Here is a 26,233-nt window from a genome sequence, read left to right on the forward strand (position 1 = left end):
ATGATCATTGTCAGCAGGTGTGTGATGTCAGTGTCAGCAGGTGTGGTAGTCAGGCAGGTGTCAGCAGGTGTGATGGTCATGTCAGCAGGTGTGATGGTCAGTGTCAGCAGGTGTGATGGTCAGGTCAGCAGGTGTTCGCAGCAGGTGTCAGGATCATTGTCAGCAGGTGATGGTCAGTGTCAGCAGGTGGTAGTCAGAGCAGGTGTCAGCAGGTGTGATGCTGTGGTAATTGGTCAGGTGATCACTGTCCATGGTGTATCGATCCTCGCCACCCTCTCTGTCTCGCCACCCGCCCTCCATCGCCACCCAACCTCCCTGCCACCCGCCCTCCTCGCCACCACCCTCCTCGCCACCCAACCCTCCTCGCCACCCAGCCCACCCTTGCCACCCGCCCTCCTCGCCACCCGCCCTCCTGCCACCCAACCCTCCTCACACCCACCTACCCTTGCCACCCGCCTGCCTGCCACCCATCCTTCCTCGCCACCCTCCCCCTCCCCTTGCCACCCACCTTCCCTTGCCTCCCGCTCTGCCTCGCCACCTGCTATGAGCCATACCCGCCCCTGATCACCAGTTAACGGTTCTCATATTGTGTGTCTGTCTGTCTGTCTGTCTGTCTGTCTGTCTGGCCCAATATAACCACACCCACACCGCCACACACCACACCACACCCCATCACCACACCACCATCACCACACACCACACCGCCACACCACACCACACCCCACCACCACACCACACCATCACCACACCACCACACACCCACCACACCACCACCCACCACACACCCACCACACCGCCACCCACCACACACCCACCACACCGCCACCCACCACACACCCACCACACCACCATCACCACACCACACACACACATAACTATCACAATAACAGCACAACAGCAGCAGTAGGTCACAGCACCACAACAGCTGCACACCACCACAGCAGCTGCACACCACAGCAACTGCACACCACCACAACAGCTGCACACCACCACAGCTGCACACCAACACAGCAGCGCACACCACAACCACCACACCCCACAGCAGCTGCACACCACCACAACAGCTGCACACCACAACAGCTGCACACCACCACAGCAGCTGCACACCACCACAGCAGCTGCACACCACCACAGCAGCTGCACACCACAGCAGCTGCACACCACCACAGCAGCTGCACACCACAGCAGCTGCACACCACCACAACAGCTGCACACCACAACAGCTGCACACCACCACAGCAGCTGCACACCACCACAGCAGCTGCACACCACAGCAGCGCACCACCACACAACCGCACACCACCACAGCAGCTGCACACCACCACAACAGCTGCACACCACAGCAACCGCACACCACCACAGCAGCTGCACCACCACAGCAGCTGCACACCACCACAGTAACCGCACACCACCACAGCAACTGCACACCACCACAGCAGCTGCACACCACCACAACAGCTGCACACCACAGCAACTGCACACCACCACAGCAGCTGCACACCACAGCAGCCACACACAACAGCCACCACAGCAACTGCACACCACAGCAGCTGCACACCACCAACAGCTGCCCATTACAGCAACTGCACACCCACAGCAGCTGCACACCACCACAGCAGCTGCACCACCACAACAGCTGCACCACCAACACCAAGGAGTTTTGCCTCATATTGTTGGTCTAAATGTGTTGTCGTTTTTCCCTTATCTTGATGAGAGATAATGGTGACACCAAGGGGGCAGAGAGGGGGTGGGGGGTGGGGGTGGGGGGTGTGGGGGTAGTGGAGGGGTGTGGGGAGGTGTGGGGGTGGGGGTAGTGGGTGGTGTGGGGGTAGTGGGGGTGTGGGGGTAGGGGGGGGTGTGGGGGGGGTGTGGGGTGTGGGGGGGTAGTGGGTGGTGTGGGGTGGTGGGGTGTGGGTGGTGGGGTGTGGGTGTGGGGGTGTGGGGGTGGTGGGGTGTGGGGTGGGGGTGGTGTGTGGGGTGTGGGGGGTGGTGTGGGGTGTGGGGGTGGTGGGGTGTGGGGTGGTGGGGTGGGGTGGTGTGGGGTGGTGGGTGGTGTGGGGAGGTGTGGGCGGTGATTGGGGTAGTTGTGGTAGGGGTGGTGTTGGGAGGGTGGTGGTGGTGGTGGAGTAATTGTGGGTAGTAGTGGTGGTGATGGTGGAGTGGTATTAGTATTGGGTAATGGTGGTGGATGGTAGTGGTGAGACGGATAGTAGTGATGAGGGGTAGTAGTGTTGGTGTAGTAGTGGTGAGAGGGGTAGTAGTGGTGAGTGGAGTAGTAGTGATGGAGTAGTAGTGTTGGTGTAGTAGTGGTGAGAGGGGTAGTAGTGGTGAGAGGGGTAGTAGTGTTGGTGTAGTAGTGGTGAGAGGGGTAGTAGTGTTGGTGTAGTAGTGGTGAGGGGTAGTATTGTTGGTGTAGTAGTGGTGAGGAGGGTAGTAGTGGTGGGTGGGGTAGTAGTGGGTGAGGAGGGTAGTAGGGAGAGGGATAATATTGGAGTGTGAATTGAGTCAATATTAGTTCCTTTAAATATTGTCGTCTCTTTTACTATAACAGTTGTTGTGGTTGAATGTGGGTGGGCCAGGTCCGTAGACTAGCTAGTGATAGTTCTCTTACCCGTATTGTACAGCCTAGTCGGTTTTGAGGTGAAGTTTACCGTGTTAATAGCTGTTCCTAGTTATTTCCAGTTTATTCCTAGTTATTCCCAGTGTATTCCCAATTATCACTAGTTATTTCTTTATTCAAGTTTATTCCATCTATTCCAAGTTTATTCCCAGTCTATTCCAAGTTTATTCCCAGTCTATTCCAAGTTTATTCCCAGTCTATTGCCAGTTATTCCTATTTATTATTCTTGCTCGCCTGGGATGTTAGCTACGCAGGGAAAAGTTCAATTCTCGGCCGGATAGCTGTGTGGGCAGTGAAGGCCGGATAGCTATGTGTGGCAGTGAAGGCCAGCTATTTTGGTTTGTATCTTCATAATTGAGGTGTTTGGTCATCAGCTGCCGGTAATGAAACAGGAAACATTTCAACATTTTGGGGGAATATTTACGAAGAAACATTTTTTTTGTGGTTATTGGAATTAAAAGTCACGAACATTTGAATTTTTTTGTCCATTTAAGGAAAATTAATGGAAGCAATGAAGCTTAGTTATGTTACAGTGAAGGCATTAGTTATGTTTGAAGGCATTAGTTATATTACAGTGAAGGCATTAGTTATGTTACAGTGAAGGCGTGGTTATGTTACAGAAGGCATTGTTATGTTACAGAGAAGGCTTAGTTATGTTACAGTGAAGGCTTAGTTATGTTACGAGTGAAGGCATTAGTTATGTTACAGAGAAGGCATTGGTTATCATTACAGTGAAGGCATAGTTATGTTACAGTGAGGCGTGGTTATGTTACAGAGAAGGCGTAAATTATGTTACAGTGAAGGCATTAGTTAGCATGTTGCAGTGAAGGCATTAGTTATGTTACAGTAGAAGGCGTGGTTATGTTACAGAGAAGGCATGAGTTATGTTACAGTAAGAGGCTTAGTTATGTTACAGTGAAGGCATTAGTTATGTTACAGTGAAAGCATTAGTTATGTTACGGTGACGATATGAATTTCGATACAGTGAAATAATATCTTTAATAAATGGTAAACACGGTGGGTACGGAAATAATACTGTTAACTCACCAAACCATTAATTACCGAGAGTCATTAAAGATTATGAGGCAATTAGCATGAATATCAACACTATTAACTTTGCGTCCACTCCTGGGGGGGGTAATGGTTACGTTAGGTTAAGTCAGGTCAGGTTAGGTTAGTTCCAGGTCAGGTTACGTCAGGTCAGGTTAAATCAAGGTCAGGTTAGGTTAGTTCAGGTCAGGTTACGTCAGGTCAGGTTTGGTCAGGTCAGGTCAGGTCAGGTCAGGTCAGGTTAGGTTTGGTTTCCAGGAGAGTAAATATTATTCTGTATTTCACTGCCAACATTTTATTCTCTCTGAAAAACTCTGGTGGAGCGATCAACCCCCACAAGCTTCCTACCTGTTCTCTCTCTCTCTCTCTCTCTCTCTCTCTCCTCTCTCTCTCTCTCTCTCTCTCTCTCACCAAATGGTAGACTCAGCTATTTCTCCTTGTTACGCCTCCTGCCTCCTACAGCTAACTCCTCTCAAGTTTACTGTCAGCTCACAAAGTCGTATTGATTCTATAACATTTTTGAGGAATATATTTTTCCCTCCCCTTCACCTCCCCCCCCCTTCCCTCCCCTTCCCTTCCTCCGCCCCTTCCCTCCCCTCCCCCCCTCCTTCCCTTCTCCTTCCCCCCCCTTCCTCCGCCCCTCCCCCCCCCCCTCCCCCGTCCCCTCCTCCCTCCCCTCCCCCCTTCTCCTCCCCTTCCCTCCCCCCTCCCCCCCTCCCCCTCCCCCCCTCCCCTTCCCTCCCCCCTCCTCCCCTCCACCCCAGGCCTTATACTAGTGATTATTGGAAGGAAATATTGTACTAATTTTATTCCTTAAATATAATTATTCTTAAAGATAAAAAATAAATAAAATAAATAGGAAATGAAATAAAATTACCAAATAAAACAAAATAAAAGCAAATAAAATGGAGTAAAATATTAAATAAAAAATATTAATAAAAATAAATAAACAAAAATCCTCGGGTAATTTTTCCTCTTACAACCAAAGTTCTTCTAATTTAATATATCAATTTTAGTAAGATATATAGAGACGCCCTCAACCCTGTATTTACCGAAGAGGCGCAGTAGCAGATCAATACATCCCTCCTCCCCTCCTCACTACCATCATCCCTTCTCCTCCTCCTTCACTACCATCATCCCTTCTCCTCCTCCTTCCTACCTCCTCCCTCCTCCTCCTCCTCTACCATCATCCCTCTCCTCCTCCTTCACTACCATCTCCTCCTCCTCCTCTTCTACCATCATCCTCCTCCTCCCCTCCTTCCACATCATCCCTCCTCCCCTCCTCCTTCTACCATCATCCTCCTCCTCCTCCTTCACTCCCTCCTCCCTCCTCCTCCTCCCTTCACTACCATCATCCCTCCCTCCTCCTCCTTCACTACCATCATCCCTCCTCCCCTCCTCCTTCACCTACCATCATCCCCTCATCCTCCCTCCTTCACCCTACCATCCCTCCCTCCCTCCTCTCTTCCTCCATCCCTCATCCTCCTCCTTCCACTACCATCATCCCCTCCTCCCTCCTCCTTCCTGCCACTCATCCCTCCTCCTCCTCCTTCCCTACCATCATCCCCTCCTCCTCGACTTCTCATCATCCCCTCCTCCTCTTCCTTCACTACCATCATCCCTTCTCCTTCACTGCCATCATCCCTCCTCCTCCTCCGCTACCATCATCCCTTCTCCTTCACTGCCATCATCCTCCTCCTCCTCCTTCACTACCATCATCCTCCTCACTACCATCACCCTCCTCCTCCTCCACTACCATCATCCCTCCTCCACTCATCATCACCTCCTCCTCCTCCTTCACTACCATCATCCTCCTCCTCCCTTCTCACTACCATCACCCTCCTCCTCCTCCTTCACTCACCATCATCTCCCTCCTCCTCCTCCTTCACTACCATCATCCCCTCCTCCTCCTCCTTCACTACCATCACCCTCCTCCTCCTCCTTCACTACCATCATCCCTCCTCCTCCTCCTTCACTACCATCATCCCTCCTCCTACATCTTCATCAATTACCTTCCATGTCTTCTGTCTCACACCTGACCTGATCTGACCTGACGTATCCTAACCTGACCTAACCCCTTTCTTCTTAACCCTTTCAACCTTCTCCATTTAAACTCTTCACCACCCCCGTACCTTCTTCCTCCTTTCCCTAGCCCCATCCCCTTCCTAACCCTTCCCCAACCCCTTCCCTCCTCCACAACCCCTTCCCTCACTCCTTGTCTCGACCGAGGTTTAGAAATACTCCCCAGGAACATCGTGACAGCATCCCAGTTCTACCAGACGGAAACTCCCATTTTAAAATGACAGATCTTGCCGGGTCTCTGTGTGTGTGTGTGTGTGTGTGTGTGTGTGAGAGTGGAGACTTTAATAGGTTTTTGTCTGATAAGGACGAGGAAGACTGGTTGAAGAGCTGGTCTGGTGATGGTTAAAGATGACAGTCACACAGTTAGACAGTTTGGTGGTCGTCGTTTATGATGGTGTGTTGACAGTCAGACAGAAAGGACTTACTACCTAGAGTGACACGGGAAGTTTAATAAAGCTTTCACTACAAGAAAGAAACATCAAATGAACTTATAAATCAATGTTTACAGTAGATTGCAGGGGCTGGTCTCTTGCTCTTCTGTGTGAGGTCACGTAGGCCAGGTGCACTCAGGTGTTGAACAGGTAACAGGTGGTGCAGTAACTCGTCCACAGGTATGAGGGAGCTTTAGTGGTCTGCGTGTGTATGTCCCATCAAATATAAATAAACCACACAGAGAAATACATTGATTGCCTCATAAAACTTCAAAACAACCAACAATAAAATTTTGCAATAACATTTTAGACGCCCACAACATCTCCCACTCACCCCAACCCCCACCCCACCCCACCCCACCCACACACAAAACTGGACCCAAAACATCAGGTAGTAACGCTGTGTTTTCCTTCGTCGTTTACTTAATTTACTCTCTGTTGTTACACTACCAACGAAACAACACCTGGAGAGAGAGAGAGAGAGGAGAGAGAGAGAGAGAGAGAGGTTGTGTGATGAAAAGAAGAGCAAAAGAGAGAAGGGGAAAGATAAGGAGGAGGAGAGACAGACACACAGAGACTGAAAGCAAGAACGACAGCCAGACAGAACATAACAGACACACACATGGCCTTCTGCACTAAACAGAACATTTACCAAACAAACTCCCTCAAAAAACATACATATAATATCTAAAATTTATATATATTTCACACGAGTCCCACACCAGTCCCACACCAGTCCCACACGAGTCCCACACCCTACCAGAGCCTAAGGAGTTTATATATATATACACAGAACACAGCGAATGTATATAGTTTGGCCCAAATCTAATTAATATATATTTTTAGAGTATGTGGGTAATACTATGGACTCTGGCCGCCGTGTCTTGTACCAGGACTGTGAGAACCTCGGTGATGTGTATAGTTGATGGTAAATAGAACACACACACACTCATACACACACACACACACACACACGCACACACACACACGCATACACATACAGATAAATCAATTATTATGTAGAGGAAAAAAATTTGTTTAAATCATCAGATGCAATAAGCTGGACTGTCTATAAGCTTCAGATGAGCCAAACAAAGCTTTTTTTATCTCCCATCATTGCCAGCTTAACCCCCCCCCCCCACACTCTGCCACTGACTAATAACAACGCTTAGACTAATCTCCGTTGGGGTGTAAACAGTGTTATGTTAGCAGTGGTGTACGTAAAGGTCATTGAATACTGTTTAAGACTACGATAACACGCCTTTATTGTCCTGCCAATACCACATAATTCTCTCTCTCTCTCTCTCTTCTTCCTTCCTTCTTTACCTCTCTCCTTGTTTCCTACTCCCCCTTCCCTCTCTCTTTCATTCCTCCCTCCCTCCCTCCCTCACACCAGACCCCTCGCGTCGACCCTTTCAACTTATATCTTTAAAAGGAGAAAAAACTTTATTTTCTAGTTTAAGTGCAGGGAGAGGGAGGAGGAGGGTGAGTAAGGAGGGAGGGTGGCAATGAGGGAGAGTAGGAAGGGAAGGAGAGAGGGAGAGGGACAGGAAGTAAGGAGAGATATCCTTCTAGCTTAAGGAGCAGCATCGAGGAGGAGGATCTAATTCTCCAGCTTGGAGGGCGATCCATTTACGTCGAGAGAGAGACCTTCAATGTGTGGCTCAAGAGACGATATTGTTTGAGATAAGGACAAGGTTGTGCTCGGGGCCTCAAGGACGAGGTGTTCCACTGGAGGATATAACAACACCACACAACCTGACCTACAACACCTAACCTAACTTAACCCACAACCGTCACCAGTCTTCCTCCTCCTCCCTCCCTTCCTCACCACCAGCCTCTTCCTCCTTCCTTCCCTCCTTCCCCCCACCACTCTTATAAATAATGTCCTCAGAAACAGCTAAATCCACCGCAAATTATCCTTACCTCTGCCTCATATAACACCGAGAGTCTGTTGTGGTACTGCTCTCTCTCTCTCTCTCTCTCTCTCTCTCTCTCTCTCTCTCTCTCTCTCTCTCTCTCTCTCTGACATATATACTGCTCTCTCTCTCTCTCTCTCTCTCTCTCTCTCTCTCTCTCTCTCTCTCTCTCTCTCTCTCTCTGACATATATACATATCCGGCAACTCACGTCCGGCATTTTCTTCCTTTATCCCCTACATCTGGCGACTGGGCCAGATGGGGAAGGCGAAGGAACCGTCTAGGTGTCTTGGTTGCCGGATCTTGGTGTCTCGGGCCGATCTCGAGTCTCGGGCCGGTTTACCTACGGATCAGACTTGTATCCGGCAGTTTATGGTCCCTTGGCTTTTTTTTTACATCCGGCAGTGGGTGTCTGACAGAGCCGGCGAGGGTGTCGTCTGAGTCCCGTTATTACTATTTACATCCGGCAACATGAAATCTGTCAGTTTTCTTCTTCCTCTCCCGTTATATAACTTCTCTGTCTGTCTGTCTGTCTGTCTGTCTGTCTGTCTGTCTGTCTGTCTCTTTCTTGTATAAACCCGGCAGAGAATGTCAATCATGTGTACTTACGTCATGTATGTATTATTTACGTCTATGTATACAAATATATCCTTTAATATGTATAGTTATTGGATCACCTGAATATTAGACACCCTAAGTTATTTCTCCAGATGATTAAATACTCTAACCTGACCTAACTTAACCTAACCAACTGAACCTGTAACCATAACCTAACCAGTTACTGATCCTCTCTCTCTCTCCGCTCACAGATCCGGCGAGTGAAGGTGATCCGTCAACGTAACTCTGGCCTGGGACTGAGCATTAAGGGCGGCTCTGAGCACAAGTTACCCATCCTCATTTCTCGCATCTTCAAGGACCAGGCGGCTGACCTAACTGGGAAGCTGTTTGTGGGTGATGCAATACTGAAAGGTGGGTGGGTGTGGGGTGGGGAGTAGTGGGTGTGGGGGTGGTAGTGTGGGGGGTGGGTGTTCGTCCTCTTTTGTGTGTGTGGGGGATGGTGGGTGAACTGGGTCCTTCTCTTGTGGGTGGGTGTGTGTGTGTGTGTGTGTGTGTGTGTGTGTGTGTGTGTGTGTGTGTGTGTGTGTGTGTGTGTGTGTGTGTGTGTGTGTGTGTGTGTAGCCGGGTCACACCAGCTGCCGGGTCACAGCATCGTCCCCGGGTCCTGTGGTAGTTATTTGTACAGTCTGTGTGTCAATGTCTGCCAAGTGGACACAACCAACCATTGAAAAGGAGGAAGAATTTCTCTATTTTTTCTTCCTCTTGCTGCTGCTCCTTCCTCTCTTCCTTCTCCTCCCCCCCTCCTCCCTCTTCCTCCTCCTCTTCCTCCTCCTCCTCCTCTAGTTGCTGTTGTAGATACAGAAATCTTATTGGCTTCAACTTAATGCTTTTATTTAACCATTTTGCTTAAGAAAAAAATCAAATCAGTTCCTCAGATTACCAAAAGTAACAATCACTTTGAGTTACTTGACAACGTAACATCATCAGTAACGGGAAGATAAAGGAATGTGGAGGACTCGAGGACCAACTTGAAGGACCACCTCAGATAAGACCCACTATCAAGGACGAGCCGAAGACTGGAATACCCTTTATCAAACGAGGAGGAGGAGTCAGATATCTTCTCCTCCTCCTCCCTCCCTCACCCCTCTTCCATGCCCTCCCCCAACACTGGTAGCTCCCCCTCACCCCCGTCACCCCCCCTTATCCTTTCCCCTCTCTCAATTCTTCCTCTCTCTCACCTGTCCCCCACATTCTCCTCACCCCCTCCCACCCCACCCCCACCCTCCCCCACCCCACCACCCCCACCCTCCCACCCCACACCACCCCCTCCCCACCCCACCACCCCACCCCTCCTCACCCCACCACCCCACCCCACCACCCCAACCTCACCACCCCCACCCCACCACCCCCACCTCACCACCCCCACCACCACCCCCACCTCACTCACCCCCACCTCACCACCTCCCACCTCACCACCCCCACCTCACCACCCCACCTCACCACCCCACCTCACCACCCCCCCACCCCACCACCCCCACCTCACCACCCCCCACCTCACCACCCCACCTCACCACCCCCACCTCACTAATTTTCCCACCTCACCCTCCCCACCACCACTCCACCACCACCTCACTCACCACACCCCTCCACTCACCACCCCCTACCCCTGCCATGAGAGATTTTCAGTGAGGCGGATAACAAGGTGAGACGGAGCGTGGAGGAGGAGACTGGAGGAGGCCGCTAGCGTCTCCCAGGATCCAGCTGGAGGACAGGGAGACTTGGCACTGACACAACACCCACTCGACGGCGAAGGGACTGTCTGGGGGAAGAGATTTGGACTCGTGGTAAAATGGAATTCAGTTGAATGTAAATGTCTTGGACTATAACTCACACAGCCGAGTAATTTACCTGAGAAACTAAATAAACAGCCAACTTATATTTTCTTTTAACCGGACTTAATTCTTGCAAGACCTGTCCGTTATTGGGAGGATTCCGTTATTGAGAATATCCGTTATTGAAAAGTCCGTTATTGAGAGGTGTTTACTGTAGCCATTACTTTATTGAGAAGTTCGGTATTGAGAGGGCTTACTGCAAATTCATATAAAGTAATTCTGCAAAAAAAAAAATCATTTAGCCGCAGTATTCAATTGTCGCAAACAAATTTTTCACAGACGTAACTTGTCGTAAAATCAATTATTTAAAATCAGCGAAACGTGACTAGTGAGTGAGACGACCACCTGTACCATCCCTAGTTACCTGGTCACACGCACACACACACACACACACACACATCTCGCACACACACACACACACACACACACACATCTCGCATTCATGTAGAGTTTGACTTTCCGCCAGACAGAACACTATGAGAGCTTATGTTTATAAATTTTACCTGTGTCGTGATGAGGACACCTCCAACCTGGGGAGAGGGAGGGAAGGGGGCAAGAGACGCCGTTCCCATTCCATGCTCCAAACTTTGATACAAAAAATTTACACCAGCGGACTTTTAGGGTAGAAACTTTTCAAGGGTTTATGGGTAAGACTGTGTACCACCCGACGCTATTATTATTATTATTATTATTATTATTATTATTATTATTATTATTATTATTATTATTATTATTATTATTATTATTATTATTATTATTATCATCGTTGTTGTTGTTGTTGTTGTTGTTGTTTGTTTGTGTTATTATTATTGTTTTGTTGTATTAATTATTACTACTACCACTACTACTTGTTTGTTTGTTTGTTTTTTTTGTTTTTTATTAAAATGGCCTCCATCCTCCCCTTACAGCCACACCTTCGCCACCATTTTATTACCTTAATATTAACTATCCTAATACATAAGTAGCTACCCTAGCTGTGTTGAGCCGCAGATCTATGCGGCATTCAGTGACTGTAGCCTCATAGTCAATATCTGCAACTGTTGTCGGCTTAGGGGCCGATGCTCTCGTTCCCCTGAGGCAGAGCAAAGCCGACCGAAGGAGAGAGAAGGACAGTCGACATCTCAACCAGGCTGTAACATAACTTCTGGGCTGCTGCTTCTGTTCGGAGATCACCTCCGCGAGTCTGGCGTAGAAACATCTTGCACTTGGTCCCATCCCACCAGAGGTTGTGAACACTAGAGGAGTGAAGCTGCCTTGGTCAACGTTCTGAATTCTCTCCCCGTATCCCCTTATCTTGTCGTTCTCGTTCCTCCTGTGTGCAGCATCGAGAACTAAGTTACGGTGACATACGGTCATGGGATAAAAAATTCTGATGTCGAAGAAAGCTCGCTGTCCCCGCGTCCAGAATCCTCGTGCACTGACGTCACCACGGGCTTCGTTGCATGTGTTTGAAGTCCTATGATGGAAGATCTCACCGTCCAATGGAAGGAGGGTCGGTTCTACCATGACATCACGGCAGATTTCCTTCAACATATTTGCTGTGAGGTCCCTTACTTCGTCATGTCTCATGCATATGAAGCCCCCTTTCTTGCACATCATGGCGTGATCGACGCCATTGGAAGAGCCACACACGCATTGGGAGGGCAAACCTTCTACTGGCCTACCGTACCTTAGAGCATTGGCATCTGTAAATTCTTGTTTATTGAGACTGAAACCATTTGCCCGCCCTTATCGGTGACGTAGTTAGCACACATACATTTTCTTTACTCACTTCCTCCGATATAACTCTTCAATAATGTCCCGCTTGCTACAACACTTTCACGCCAGTAGGTTCGTTCACTGTTTCTGTTTCAATTCACCACTGTCCAATTTCCCTCACAAAGACACAATTTTTACGTTCATTTGTCTGTTTGTTTGTTTGTTTGTTTGTCCACGGCAGATATATACATTGTGGATGAACCATTGTGTCACCAGCCTCGTGTGTATAAAATAAATTGAACAGTTTTTGGGTGAAGTCTAGATTATTTTGTGCAATGTTGAATCTTTTTAGCCTTATTAAGACATATCTAACCACATCAAGACATCGCTGGCCATATCTAGCCATATCTAGGTATACTCAGCCATAATCAGCCACAATCAACCAGAAAAAATCACACATAAAACTACCATCAACCACACCCAATCACAAACAACCTTAAGCAACCAAAATCAACCACATACACCCATCATCAACAAGAATCAACCAAACACAACCACAATCAACCACACACAACCAACCGCGCTCACTCTACACTAAAAAAATGAATTAATCAGTTGGAGAAAAGTGAAAAATGGTTACAATGCTTTATGGCGGCCATTAACACGGGGAAGTTTAAGAGAATTTATAGTGGTAAATATTGGCTTGTGTTCTGATTGGTTGAGGGTGTTCTGAGTGGTGAGTGTTCTGATTGGTTGAGGGTGTTCTGAGTGTTGAGTGTTCTGAGCGGTGAGTGTTCTGAGCGGTGGAGGGTATCTGATTGGTAGATGTATCTGATTGGTAGGTGTTCTGATTGGTAGATGTTCGGAGTAGTGGAGGGTGTTCTGATTGGGTCACCTCCCGAGCATCATTGCCAATCCCACGGTAGTTGAGGTGTGAAGGTAGGAGTTAGCAACACTGGAAGGGGGGGGGAGTCGTATTATCCCTACAACTATCCCATTATCCCTCTTCCTATCCCTCACCCTTTATCCTTACACCTATCCTTTCCCCTTTATCCCTACATCTATCCCATTATCCCTCTCCCTTTATTCTAGACAGATGTACAGGGCAGCCTTTCCCTCCCTAGCACAGAGTATAGTATTTTTCCCCAGGACGGTTGTATCGGGTTGGCGTCCTTCCTGGAATACTAATAATGGTCCCCCTCGTTCACATACGCCGTGGTGAACCGATACAGAAAATAGCCCAAGTTAAGTTCACGATTGGAAGGGTAGAGTGGTGGTGTTGTCAGGAGGTGTTGTCAGGTGGTGTTGTCAGGAGGTGTTGTCAGGAGGTGTTGTCAGGTGGTGTTGTCAGGAGGTGTTGTCAGGAGGTGTTGTCAGGTGGTGTTGTCAGGTGGTGTTGTCAGGAGGTGTTGTCAGGTGGTGTTGTTAGGAGGTGTTGTCAGGAGGTGTTGTCAGGTGGTGTTGTCAGGTGGTGTTGTTGGTAGGATTTAGTGGTGAACCTTCAGTGCATCAATCGGGTCTTGCTGCTGGGTTAATTGGTAGTTCATAAACGAGGTAATTAAGGTGATTTTAACGAGCAAGAGAGGAAGGTAATTTCAGTTGATAAAACAGTTATTGGAAAATTGGGATGATTTAATTCTAACTTCGAGATAATTGGTAATAATTCCAAGTTATAATAGGAATAATTGGTAAATAGGACACCTAACTTCCCCCACGAGAATAGGTAATAGGAAAACTGATTTTTTTAATATGTTTTACGCCTTTAATTAATGTGTATTGTGACACCAGATGAATGAATTAACTTTTTTATCATTAATAGAAAAATTATATATATTTCTATCTTCAGAAAATGAGAAACTGTATAAAATCTCACTCCAAACAAAACGGGTCAAATAAGTCGTCACATCAAAGAAAATTGAAGAGCATATACTCAAGAAATTTGAAAATATAATACAATTTAATCCCTGGGAAAATGGGGAAATGTGTATATATGAGAAAACGACAAACTTTATACATTCTCACGGCAGAAGACGGTGGAAATATCTCTTAATATTCTAACACAAGTGAAATGGAAAAGTAAGTCAGAGGAAAAAACCGCTGACGTAGCACCCGAAAAATGGGAAATATCTCTAAAATATAACCCGGAATAAATGAGAACGCTGCAGAACCCCAAAAGCTGTGACATCATAAACCGGATGCAAGTGGCAATCTCTGACTAACATAACGAGTGCCGTGATAGAAGTGAGAGTGCCAACTACAGCAGGGTAACAAACTGGCACTGGCACTTGGCGTGGTTGGGTAGTGTTGAGGTAAGGGTTCTGACACACTCCTCTCTCTGATAAACTCTAGCGGGGTGTTGGTGGTGGTGGTGGTGGTGGTGGTGACTGTGTGTGGGAACCCTTAGGAATAACTTGTCAGACGTTAAATGTAATCAAGCACACACACACTAATAGCTATTCTAAGTTTATATAGGTTAGGTTAGGTTAGGTTAGGTTAGTTTTGGTTAGGTTAGGTTAGGACTGCATCACTAGTGCTTGTTCATGTTCGTTATATCGAAGGACTGTTAGAAGTAAAACCTCCATCCAACGAACTATATAAGTGATGATAATCCGTCATATGTAACTATGTGCCCGCCTTTTTTGGTCAGTGAACCACCATTAAGGAAAGAATAATTACAATGATTATTTTTTTTTCTACCCTGGACAGTCAACAACCAGTCTCTGCTGCGCTGTACACACGACGAAGCGGTGGGCGAGCTGCGGCAGGCTGGAGACGAGGTACTACTGACGGTGCGCCACTACAAAGCTGCCACGCCCTTCCTTAACAAGACAGATGGTACGTAATCCAGACTCATAATTATCGGTTTCTACTGTTTTCTACGATTCAGTGCTGTTTTCTCTGTTTTTTTTCACTGCTTTTAGAACCCACAGCTGTTTTCTAAGATTACGTACTGATTTCTAGAACCCAGTGCTGTTTTCTCTGGGATTTTTTTACTGCTTTTTAGAACCTTTTGCTATTTTCTTGGGTTCTCTACTGATTTCTAGAACCCACTCCTGCTTTCTAGAACCTACTATACAGCTTTCTAGAACCCATTGCTATTTTCTAGGGTTCTCTACTGTTTTCTGGAACCCACTGCTGTTTTATAGGACCCATGGTTAGGGTTCTCTACTGTTTTCTAGAACCCACTGTTTTCTGTGGATCTCTACTGTTTTCTAAGATTTACTGCTGTTTTCTAGTGCTTCATAGTTTTCTCAAGAGATGGAGGTTTCTTTTATCTCCTTGTATATATTTTATCGGAGTTTTCAAATTTTAACCTCCTGGTCTTAAATGCGGGTTTCTAGTCCCTAATATTGTTTTCTAGTCTTTGTTTTTGAATCTTTCTTTCTTGTTTTATAGTATTGATTTTTTAGGGTTTCTAACACTGTTTAAAGGTTTCTAACACTGTTTAAAGGTTTCTAACACTGTTTAAAGGTTTCTAACACTGTTTAAAGGTTTCTAACATTGGTTAAATGTTTCTAACACTGGTTTAAGGTTTCTAACACTGTTTAAAGGTTTCTAACACCGTTTAAAGGTTCTAACACTGTTTAAAGGTTTCTAACACTGTTTAAGGGTTTCTAACATTGGTTAAATGTTTCTAACACTGGTTTAAGGTTTCTAACACTGTTTAAAGGTTTCTAACACTGTTTAAAGGTTTCTAACACTGTTTAAAGGTTTTAACACTGTTTAATGGTTTCTAACATTGGTTAAAGGTTTTTAACACTGGTTAAAGGTTTCTAACACTGTTTAAAGGTTTCTAACACTGTTTAAAGGTTTTAACACTGTTTAAAGGTTTCTAACACTGTTTAAAGGTTTTAACACTGTTTAAATGTTTCTAACATTGGTTAACGGCTTTTAATACTGTTTAAAGTTTTCTAACATTGGTTAAAGGTTTCTAACACTGTTTAAATGTTTCTAACACTGGTTAACGGCTTCTAACACTGTTTAAAGTTTTCTAACATTAGTTAAAGGTTTCTAACACTGTTTAAATGTTTCTAACACTGGTTAGAGGTTTCTAACACTGTTTAAAGTTTTCTAACATTAGTTAAAGGTTTCTAACACTGTTTAAATGTTTCTAACACATTTAAAGTTTCTAATATTCTTTAAAAATTTATAACTCCTTTAGGAGTTTTTTCTCAGCCTTAAAAGTTTTATTATTTTCATAAATTTTCTTATTGTAATTTTTTTTAGTTTCCAACACTTTTATAGAGTTGTCAGTACTTTTATAGTGCTGTCAGTACTTTTATAGAGTTGTCAGTACTTTTATAGAGTTGTCAGTACTTTTATAGAGTTGTCAGTACTTTTATAGAGCTGTCAGTACTTTATAGAGTTGTCAGTACTTTTATAGAGTTGTGAATACTTTTATAGAGTTGTCAGTACTTTTATAGAGTTGTCAGTACTTTTATAGTGCTGTCAGTACTTTTATAGAGTTGTCAGTACTTTTATAGAGTTGTCAGTACTTTTATAGAGCTGTCAGTACTTTATAGAGTTGTCAGTACTTTTATAGAGTTGTGAATACTTTTATAGAGTTGTCAGTACTTTTATAGAGTTGTCAGTACTTTTATAGTGCTGTCAGTACTTTTATAGAGTTGTCAGTACTTTTATAGAGTTGTCAGTACTTTTATAGAGCTGTCAGTACTTTATAGAGTTGTCAGTACTTTTATAGAGTTGTGAATACTTTTATAGAGTTGTCAGTACTTTTATAGAGTTGTCAGTACTTTTATAGAGTTGTCAGTACTTTTATAGAGTTGTCAGTACTTTTATAGAGCTGTCAGTTCTTTTATAGAGCTGTCAGTACTTTTATAGAGTTGTCAGTACTTTTATAGAGTTGTCAGTACTTTTATAAAGTTGTCAGTACTTTTATAGAGTTGTCAGTACTTTTATAGAGTTGTCAGTACTTTTATAGAGTTGTCAGTACTCTTATAGAGTTGTCAGTACTCTTATAGAGTTGTCAGTACTCTTATAGAGTTGTCAGTACTCTTATAGAGTTGTCAGTACTTTTATAGAGTTGTCAGTACTTTTATAGAGTTGTCAGTACTTTTATAGTGCTTTCAGTACTTTTATAGAATTGTAAGTACTTTTATAGAGTTGCCAGTACTTTTATATAATTGTCAGTACTTTTATAGAGTTGTCAGTACTTTTATAGTGTTGTCAGTACTTTTATAGAGTTGTCAGTACTTTTTATAGAGTTGTCTACTTTTATAGGTTGTCAGTGGTATTGTGAATACTTTTATAGAGTTGTCAGTACTTTTATAGAGTTGTCAGTACTTTTCTAGTGTTGTCAGTACTTTTCTAGAGTTGTCAGTACTTTTATAGGTTGTCAGTGCTTTTATAGAGTTGTGAATACTTTTATAGAGTTGTCAGTACTTTTATAGAGTTGTCAGTACTTTTATAGTGCTGTCAGTACTTTTATAGAGTTGTCAGTACTTTTCTAGTGTTGTCAGTACTTTTATAGAGTTGTCAGTACTTTTCTAGTGTTGTCAGTACTTTTCTAGTGTTGTCAGTACTTTTATAGAGTTGTCAGTACTTTTATAGAGTTGTCAGTACTTTTCTAGTGTTGTCAGTACTTTTATAGAGTTGTCAGTACTTTTATAGAGTTGTCAGTACTTTTCTAGTGTTGTCAGTACTTTTATAGAGTTGTCAGTACTTTTCTAGTGTTGTCAGTACTTTTCTAGTGTTGTCAGTACTTTTATAGAGTTGTCAGTACTTTTATAGAGTTGTCAGTACTTTTCTAGTGTTGTCAGTACTTTTATAGAGTTGTCAGTACTTTTATAGAGTTGTCAGTACTTTTCTAGTGTTGTCAGTACTTTTATAGAGTTGTCAGTACTTTTCTAGTGTTGTCAGTACTTTTCTAGTGTTGTCAGTACTTTTATAGAGTTGTCAGTAGAGTTTCCAACAGTTTTCCAAGACTGTCTGTTCTCTCCTCATACCATTGTTTTCCAGTTATTTACAGTCTCTGGTGTCACAGTTCTCTAGTTCTTAAAATTGTTTTCTAATCCTTAATATTTTTTGCTAGCTGACTAATAATGTTCTCTAAGCTATATTAGCTCTTCCTTACTATATCCTGACCTACCTATAGCTCTATAACCTGTGCTTATATCCTGACCTTCCTATAGCTCTATAACCTGTCCTTATATCCTGACCTATAGCTCTATATCACAAAAATACTTAATATCTCTTCTTTTGTATCATTTGCTGTTGTATTTTACTCACTGTAGTTAATTTTGTATCATTTTTTGCTGTATTTTACCCACTGTAGCTAAGACTCACTGTAGAGGGGCCTCGCTACAGGAGCAGGATATAGAGATTTTAATCCTCCTATGTGTTTTTTTTTAACTATTTTACAGAGGTCAAAGTTCACCCAGTGTGTTTGTTTGGAACTGAAAAGAGTAGATGTTTATTGGTGATGTGGTGTTGGTGATTGATGAGTGTTGGTGTTGGTGATTGTTCATTGAGGTGAGTGTTGTTGGTGTTGGTGATTGATGAGTGTTGGTGTTGGTGATTGTTCATTGAGGTGAGTGTTGGTGATTGATGAGTGTTGGTGATTGTTCATTGAGGTGAGTGTTGGTGGTGTTGGTGATTGATGAGTGTTGGTGTTGGTGATTGTTCATTGAGGTGAGTGTTGGTGATTGATGAGTGTTGGTGATTGTTCATTGAGGTGATTGTTGTTGGTGATTGATGAGTGTTGGTGATTGTTCATTGAGGTGAGTGCTGGTGGTGTTGATTGTTGGTGTTGGTGCTGGTGATTGTTGTTGGTATTCGTGTTGAGAGTTATTGATTTACTGGTGATGGCAATGTTGTCTGCCCGTGTAAGCGTTGTAGTGCCAGCGCGGGCGTAAAAGTTAGTCACCAACACGAGTTATGCGGGAACTAGATCACATCTCCTGTCGCTCCTCTCAAATAGTTTTAAAAGTCATAAACAAAAGTTGAAATTGGTTCTTCTTCGGTGTTAAATAAAAGTGGAAACAGAAATAATTACGGTAAAGTTTGTGTGATAAAATAATGAAAATAAACAGTTAATGGAATAATAATAATATTAACAACTACAATAACAACAACAATAATAATAATAGTATAACAACAACAACAACAACAACAACAACAACAACAATAATAATAATAATAATAATAATAAATATAGGTGATAATAACACTAATAACAGCCCCACCAGTAAATGTCAACACACACAAACAGCTGACCGTCAGACAATATATTACAAGTAGTTTATTTGGGTCTGAGTTACATTCACCCTCTTATTGTTGCTGGACCTGTGGTGTGATGATCAGCATGCTCGCCTCACAAGCGAGCAGACCCAGGTTCGATGCCCGGGCAGGGTAAAACTATGGACAAGTTTCTTTATGCCATTTGCCTCTGTCTATCCAGCAGTAATTGGGAACCTGGATGTTAATCGATTTGCTGATCGTGTTCCGGGATAATAGTTAGCCAGTGCAGTTGGCGAGTTATCCGGTCTTCGCGGACTATTCCTTGACACTGGGTCATGCAGCTTGCTAAATCAGGGTGTGGTTGTTGTGTTGACGACAGCTTCTACACCTTAAACAAATTCACGCCTAGGTGGCCCTTGGGCCGGCCATCCTCGTTACATGAGGGGTAACCATTATTTATATTATTGCTGGACCAGGCACCTCCCAGCACAGCACAGCCCAACACAACCCAGCACAGCCCAACACAGCCCAGCCCAACACAACCCAGCACAGCCCAACACAACCCAGCACAGCCCAACACCCCACAGTCCAACCCTCTACCTTACACACACACCAAATTTATATTATTCAAAGATAAATGTATATAGAATAAAAATAAAAGTATATAAACTATTCATAACACCATTATTGAAGTAGTTTAACCTCATGTGAAGTATTAACATGTGTGTGTGTGTGTGTGTGTGTGTGTGTGTGTGTGTGTGTGTGTGTGTGTGTGTCGTTTATCGTGTTTTTCTCTCGCATGGGAGTTACGAGAGGCTGAAATGGTGATAATTTACCATATTTTTATTTTAAGTTTAAGCAGCGTCCGTGTTAGCTCGTTAAGGACACACACACACACTAGTTTCTTCCCCTATGAACTCAATAAAACCGTAACCTAACAAACTATAAATAACAATTAAGCTCAATGACATCCAATCAAGTTTCCTATGAAAATACAAAATACGTCTCGTAAGCGCCAAAAAATACGCACTGTAAGCACCCCCAAAATACGTACTGTAAGCACCCCCAAAATACGCACTGTAAGCACCCCCAAAATACGTACTGTAAGTCCCCCAAAATAACGCATTGTAAGTCCCCCAAAATAAAACAAAATAGTTATTGTGAGCGGCCGAGTTGTTTTCATCCATGGTGTTGATAGGTGCGGGAGGAGGTGTTCGAGGAGACGACCATTACCTCGTCGTCGTGAGGGCTCTCGGCCGTGTCCACCAGCTCTGGGGGAGGTCTTAAAGCTCACGTGTTGAAAGTACTGCCCGTGGCTTCTATTTATACTGATCCTAAACTACACCTACACCTAATCTTAACCTTTACCTGACCTGACCTGACCTGACCTGACCTGACCTGACCTGACCTGACCTGACCTAATCTAACCTCCCTCACTCCTTTTTCCCACCCTTTCACTTTCTTTCCTCACCCCTATTTCCCCAACACCACACCCCTTCCTCACCTCCCTCACCCCCACCCCTTCCTCCACCCCCCACCCCTCCCTCCTACTTTGCCTCCCTCACCCCACCCCTCCCTCACCCCACCCCTCCCTCACCCCCACCCTCCCTCCCCACCCCCCACCATCCCCCTCACCCCCATGGTTATCTCATTCCCTCAGTTGATGCTAATTTGTGGTCGTCAACAATAAGCAGAAGTAATTAGAGACGCCACAGTTAGTTCACGACTGGTAATTAGTGGCGACTTAGAGATAGTGAGGGAAGGGGGAGGGAGGGGGAAAGGGAGGAAATAGGGAGGGGAGGGAGAGGGAGAAGAGTATCCCTAGGGTAATTCTTGCTTGTTAAGAGTATAGTGTTGTTGTTAGTGGTTGTGGTTGTTAGTGGTAGTGATTGTTAGTGGTTGTGGTTGTTTGTAGTTGTTAGTGGTGGTGGTTGTTAGTGGTTGTTAGTAGTAGTGGTTTGTTAGTGAGGAGGGTGGTGGTTGTTAGTGGTTGTTATTAGTAGTGATTTGGTAGTGGTGGTGGTTGTTAATTAATTAGTGGTTGTTAGTGGTGGTGGTTGTTAGTGGTTGTTAGTAGTAGTGGTTGTGGTTGTTAGTGGTAGTGATTGTTAGTGGTTGTGGTTGTTTGTGGTTGTTAGTGGTGGTGGTTGTTAGTGGTTGTTAGTAGTAGTGGTTGTTAGTGGTGGTGGTTGTTAGTGGTTGTTAGAGTAGGTGTGGAGTAAGTGAGTGGAGTGGGGTTGTAGGAATGTGGAGAGGGTATTGTGACGAGGTTGTGGAAAGTGTGTTATAGTGTTGTGGTATTGTGGGGGTCATAGTGTAGGGTTATGGTGCTAGAGAGAGAGAGAGAGAGAGAGAGAGAGAGAGAGAGAGAGAGAGAGAGAGAGCATTTATATTTAACCAAGAAGATAAAAGATAAATCTAACTTCCACCACTCGTGTCCTCTCCTCCCCCCACAGAGACGATGAGCAGCACGACAGAGAACTCCGCCTCACAACTCCGACCAGAGGATGGTTGGCGTTCACCTTCCAACCCTACCACACCTACCACACCTTCCTCCACCACCCCAGTCAAGATCAACAACCACAAAATCACCAACAGTGACCAGACAGAATCTATGGTCTCCAACAATAGCACCACCACCACTACGGATTCTTCCTCCACCAAAAGCACAACCACTAATAACCTCAATAAAGTTAACAACAGCCGGAATGAGGTGATCTCCAACGGTATCTCCACCACCACCACCACCACGGGCACCTCCAACACCACCCCCTCCACGCCCAATGGACCTAAGGTGGAGAAACAGTGGGTGGATATTGTCACGGGTGAGTCTGTCTGTCTGTCTGTCTGTCTGTCTGTCTGTCTGTTTGTCTGCCCCCTTTAATGTTATGACGTCACAGTGTTAGAACCTCAGTGTTATGACGTCACAGTGTTATGACGTCACAGTGTTATGAACTTACAGTGTTATGACATCAGTGTTATTATCTCAGTATTATGACGTCACAGTGTTATCTCAGTGTTATGACGTCACAGAGTTAAAACTTAAAATATACACCTTAGCTCGACCTGACCTGACTTGACCTGACCTGACCTGACCTCTCCGTCCCCCACAGTGCCGCTCATGATGGCCTACATAACCCGCTACATCTTCGGTACGGACAAACTACGGCCGCAAGCGTTTGAGGTCCGTGGCATCAACGGCATCAGTACGGGCGTGGTGCACTGTCAGGACGCGGCTATGTTGTCCCAGTGGATCAAACACATCACTAATAACATCATCGGCCTTACCAACCTACAGGTGAGTGACAGGTGTGTGTAGATGTGTCAGGTGTGTGTGTGTGTGGACATGTGTCGTGTGTCATGTGTGGGAGGACTGTGGCAGGTATGTAAGGACTGTGTCAGGTGTGAGAGGAATGTGTCAGAAGTGTCAAGGTGTGTGTGTGTGTGTGTGTGTGTGTGTGTGTGTGTCGTAGGAATAGAGGTGTGCACAGGTAATTAAGAGACTCACAGGTATTACTGCTGCAATTAAAGACAGAACAGGTAAGACTTACAACAGGTAAAATGGACTTAAATTGTGAAATGAATAAACTTATTACGAAAACTTTGTAATATTCTTATAACTAATAAAAAAGGTAAACTGGAATTATTGTTCAGGTTGTTTATTAGGTGAACGTGTTAAAGAAGAGTGTGTAGTAGCCCCGTTATTAAGTCCTCAATACACCATATCAACAGGAGTGGTCTGGGATATCGGGGGCCAACCAACGACAGGTAATAGTCCACCAGGTGATATCTTGCTCTTTATAGCGGCCGTTAGATGTTATCATGGTGACCAGTGTGTTATAACATAAGAACATAGGAAAATAAGGAGTCTGCAATAGGCCGGTTGGCCTGTGCATGGCAGCTCCTGTCGAGAGTTACTACCACTCTATCATTCATGAATCTATCTAGCCTCCTTTTGAAACTTTCCAGCGTTCCAGCACTTACTACAAAGTTGCTAAGCTTGTTCCACTCGTCCACCACCCTATTTGTGAACCAGTTTCTTCCTATCTCCCTCCTAAACCTAAACTTATCCAACTTAAATCCGTTGCTCCGACTCCTATCCTGCTCGGATATTATAAGAACTTTATCTATATCTCCTTTATTGATTCCTTTCACCCACTTAAATACTTCTATCATATCTCCCCGCACTCTTCGTCTTCGTCTTATCATAGTGACCAGTGTAGGTGTTGTCAAGGTTATCCTGACATACGGTGTTACATCATTCGTTTACACACACACACACACACACACACACACACACACACACACACACCCCTCTAATATACAACCATGGCGGTACTCACGCTCAAGTCGTATATAGTGTGAGAAGTCGTAAGCTCACTACGACCCCTGTGCACTAATGGTCGTAATGAGGGTAAAAAAAGATAACAAACTACAACAAACAAATAAAAGTTGTAGGTGAATATTAACCTTTTGTTTACATTTGTTTGCGCGCTTTTCGACTGTCAATTTGCATGTGAGATGTAGAGGAAATTGGTGACCTTTGACCTACAAATGTCAGAGGTCAAAGTGGAGGTCACTTGGTAACTCCATAGTAACGTCGGTAATTAAACGCAGATTACAGTGGACACAGATCAGGGCAAGGTGGTGTGTAGGGGGGTGGGTGAGGCAGTGTGTGGGATGAAGGTAGTGTGTGGGGGGTGTAGAGGCAGTGTGTGGGATGAAGGTAGTGTGTGGGGAGGGGGGTGGGGAGCGGTGTGTGGGATGAGGTAGTGTGTGAGGGGAGGGGTGAGGCAGTGTGTGGGATGGTGGTGTGTGGAGGTGGGGCAGTGTGTGGGATGGTGGTGTGTGAGGAGGTGACAGTGTGTGGGATGAAGGTGGTGTGTGGGAGGTAGAGGCAGTGTGTGGGATGGTAGTGTGTGAGGAGGGTGGTGTGGGATGAAGGTGGTGTGTGTGGGGGAGGGGGTAGGGCAGTGTGTGGGATGAAGTGGTGTGTGAGGTGGGAGCAGTGTGTGGGATGGAGGTAGTGTGTGAGGAGGGTAGAGGCAGTGTGGTGATGAAGGTAGTGTGTGTGAGGGGGTGAGGCAGTGTGTGGGATGAAGGTAGTGTGTGTGAGGAGGGTACTGTATGTGGGCGGCGGTGTTATTGTGCTGGTAAAAGTCACTGGCTCAGGTGAGAACAATGAACACACCTGGTGACAATATCCTCTCTCTGTGGCGGACTCAAATAGAACAGGTGTGTTATGACGTCAGCATAATGGTTATGTTTCTTCATTCACTTTTTATTCATTGACAACGTGAAAAAAATGTCTTTGTTGTGTCTTCTTTGATATCCTGTTTGTAGACCCAGCAGTTGCACGACACAACGGCTGCACGACACAACAGCTGCACGACACAACAGCTGCACACGCTCACAACCCCGACACAACAGCTGCACGACACAACAGCTGCGACACAATAACTGCCAACAACAGCTGCACAACACAATGGCGCAACACAGCTGCACAACACAACAGCTGCACGACACAACAGCTGCACAACACAACAGCTGCACGACACAACATCGTTCTAGGAAAATAATTCAATATTTAACAAAAACTCTCCAGGCGGAGGAGATCTGAGCGACTGGCTGACTAGTGAGGACAGGAGGAGTAGGGGAGAGGAGGAAGAAAGGAGGATGAAGATGGGGAGAAAGGTGGTTGAAAGGCTGTGGAGAAGAGGCAGGGAAAGGTCTTCGCTCTAGCTTCAGGATCTCCGTGTTAGCTGTCAGAATACCTCGTCACTCTGCATACATTATAATACTTTACTATGATGTAATTCTAAACAACAATTACACGTTCCTGACAAAAATTTACCCCCCAAAAATTTTGCAAACTTTTATTACGATTTTTAGTAAGAGTTTATAAATGTCGAAAATAAATATGAACTTTTTTACTCAGTTCTGTCGTTTACAAACCAATTATTTATTGTATTTTATATGTATGATCTTAAAAGCAAACGTAACACTTAAATAAAATGTTAAAAAAAAATGTTTACCAGAAATGTTGGCCTAAAAAATGTTGACCCCCAAAAAAGTTGATCTAAAAATGTTGATCCAAAATGTGATCCAAAAAATGTTGATCTAAAATGTTACCCACAAAAAAATGTTGCCCCCCCCAAAATGTTGGACCAGCAGCACCAGGCAAGGAACTCCCGTGACCTGATAGTGTTGTGTTGGCCGCTATATATAGTGTTGGTGACAGCAGCTTGGTACAGGGAGAGAAAACACTAGTAAATTCTGAGGCCGTGGGGAAACAGACAGACACAGACACGGTTCCCAAACAACCTTGATATACGACTTAAATAAAACACTATAAGCAATATTAAACCTGAGGAAAAACCTGTTTACATTGTATATAAACTTGTGCAAACATACAAACAATTTGAACCCGAAAATAAATACTACAAGGCAGGAAAAATTTCAGTGAGTCAAGGGAAAAATGCAACGAGGCAGGGAAAAAATACAGTAAGGCAGGGAAAAAACACACTGAAGCAGGGAAACAAATACAGACTCGTCCTCCAAACACACACATTGTCCTCCACACTCCAAAACCTCCGCCTCGAGCGCCAGTCTATTGTGAAGGTGATGCTCCACTTCAGGTAGGGGGGTGTCTGGAGGCCTACCTAACACCTGCCTCTCTCTCTCTCTCTCTCTCTTCTTTTGTTTGTCTCTTCTCTTAATTACAGGTGTGATGACCTTTTTATTCTTTATACAGGTGTGTGTGTGTGTGTGTTAGTTAATAGTC

At 44.8% G+C, this 26,233-nt stretch overlaps 1 protein-coding gene across 1 annotated transcript in view; it reads left to right on the forward strand.

The window, feature by feature from the left end:
* LOC121860229 (gamma-2-syntrophin-like) overlaps nt 1-26,233 on the forward strand; it is a 43,424-nt gene that overhangs the window by 11,517 nt on the left and 5,674 nt on the right. Inside the window, exons 2-5 of the mRNA XM_042357320.1 lie at nt 8,911-9,070; nt 14,956-15,084; nt 21,906-22,274; nt 22,563-22,747. Of these exons, the coding sequence (XP_042213254.1) occupies nt 8,911-9,070; nt 14,956-15,084; nt 21,906-22,274; nt 22,563-22,747 (843 nt within the window). The remainder of the gene's footprint in view (nt 1-8,910; nt 9,071-14,955; nt 15,085-21,905; nt 22,275-22,562; nt 22,748-26,233) is intronic.

Source organism: Homarus americanus, unplaced genomic scaffold, assembly GCF_018991925.1.
Source record: "Homarus americanus isolate GMGI-L3 unplaced genomic scaffold, GMGI_Hamer_2.0 scaffold12094, whole genome shotgun sequence".
Taxonomy (NCBI): domain Eukaryota; kingdom Metazoa; phylum Arthropoda; class Malacostraca; order Decapoda; family Nephropidae; genus Homarus; species Homarus americanus.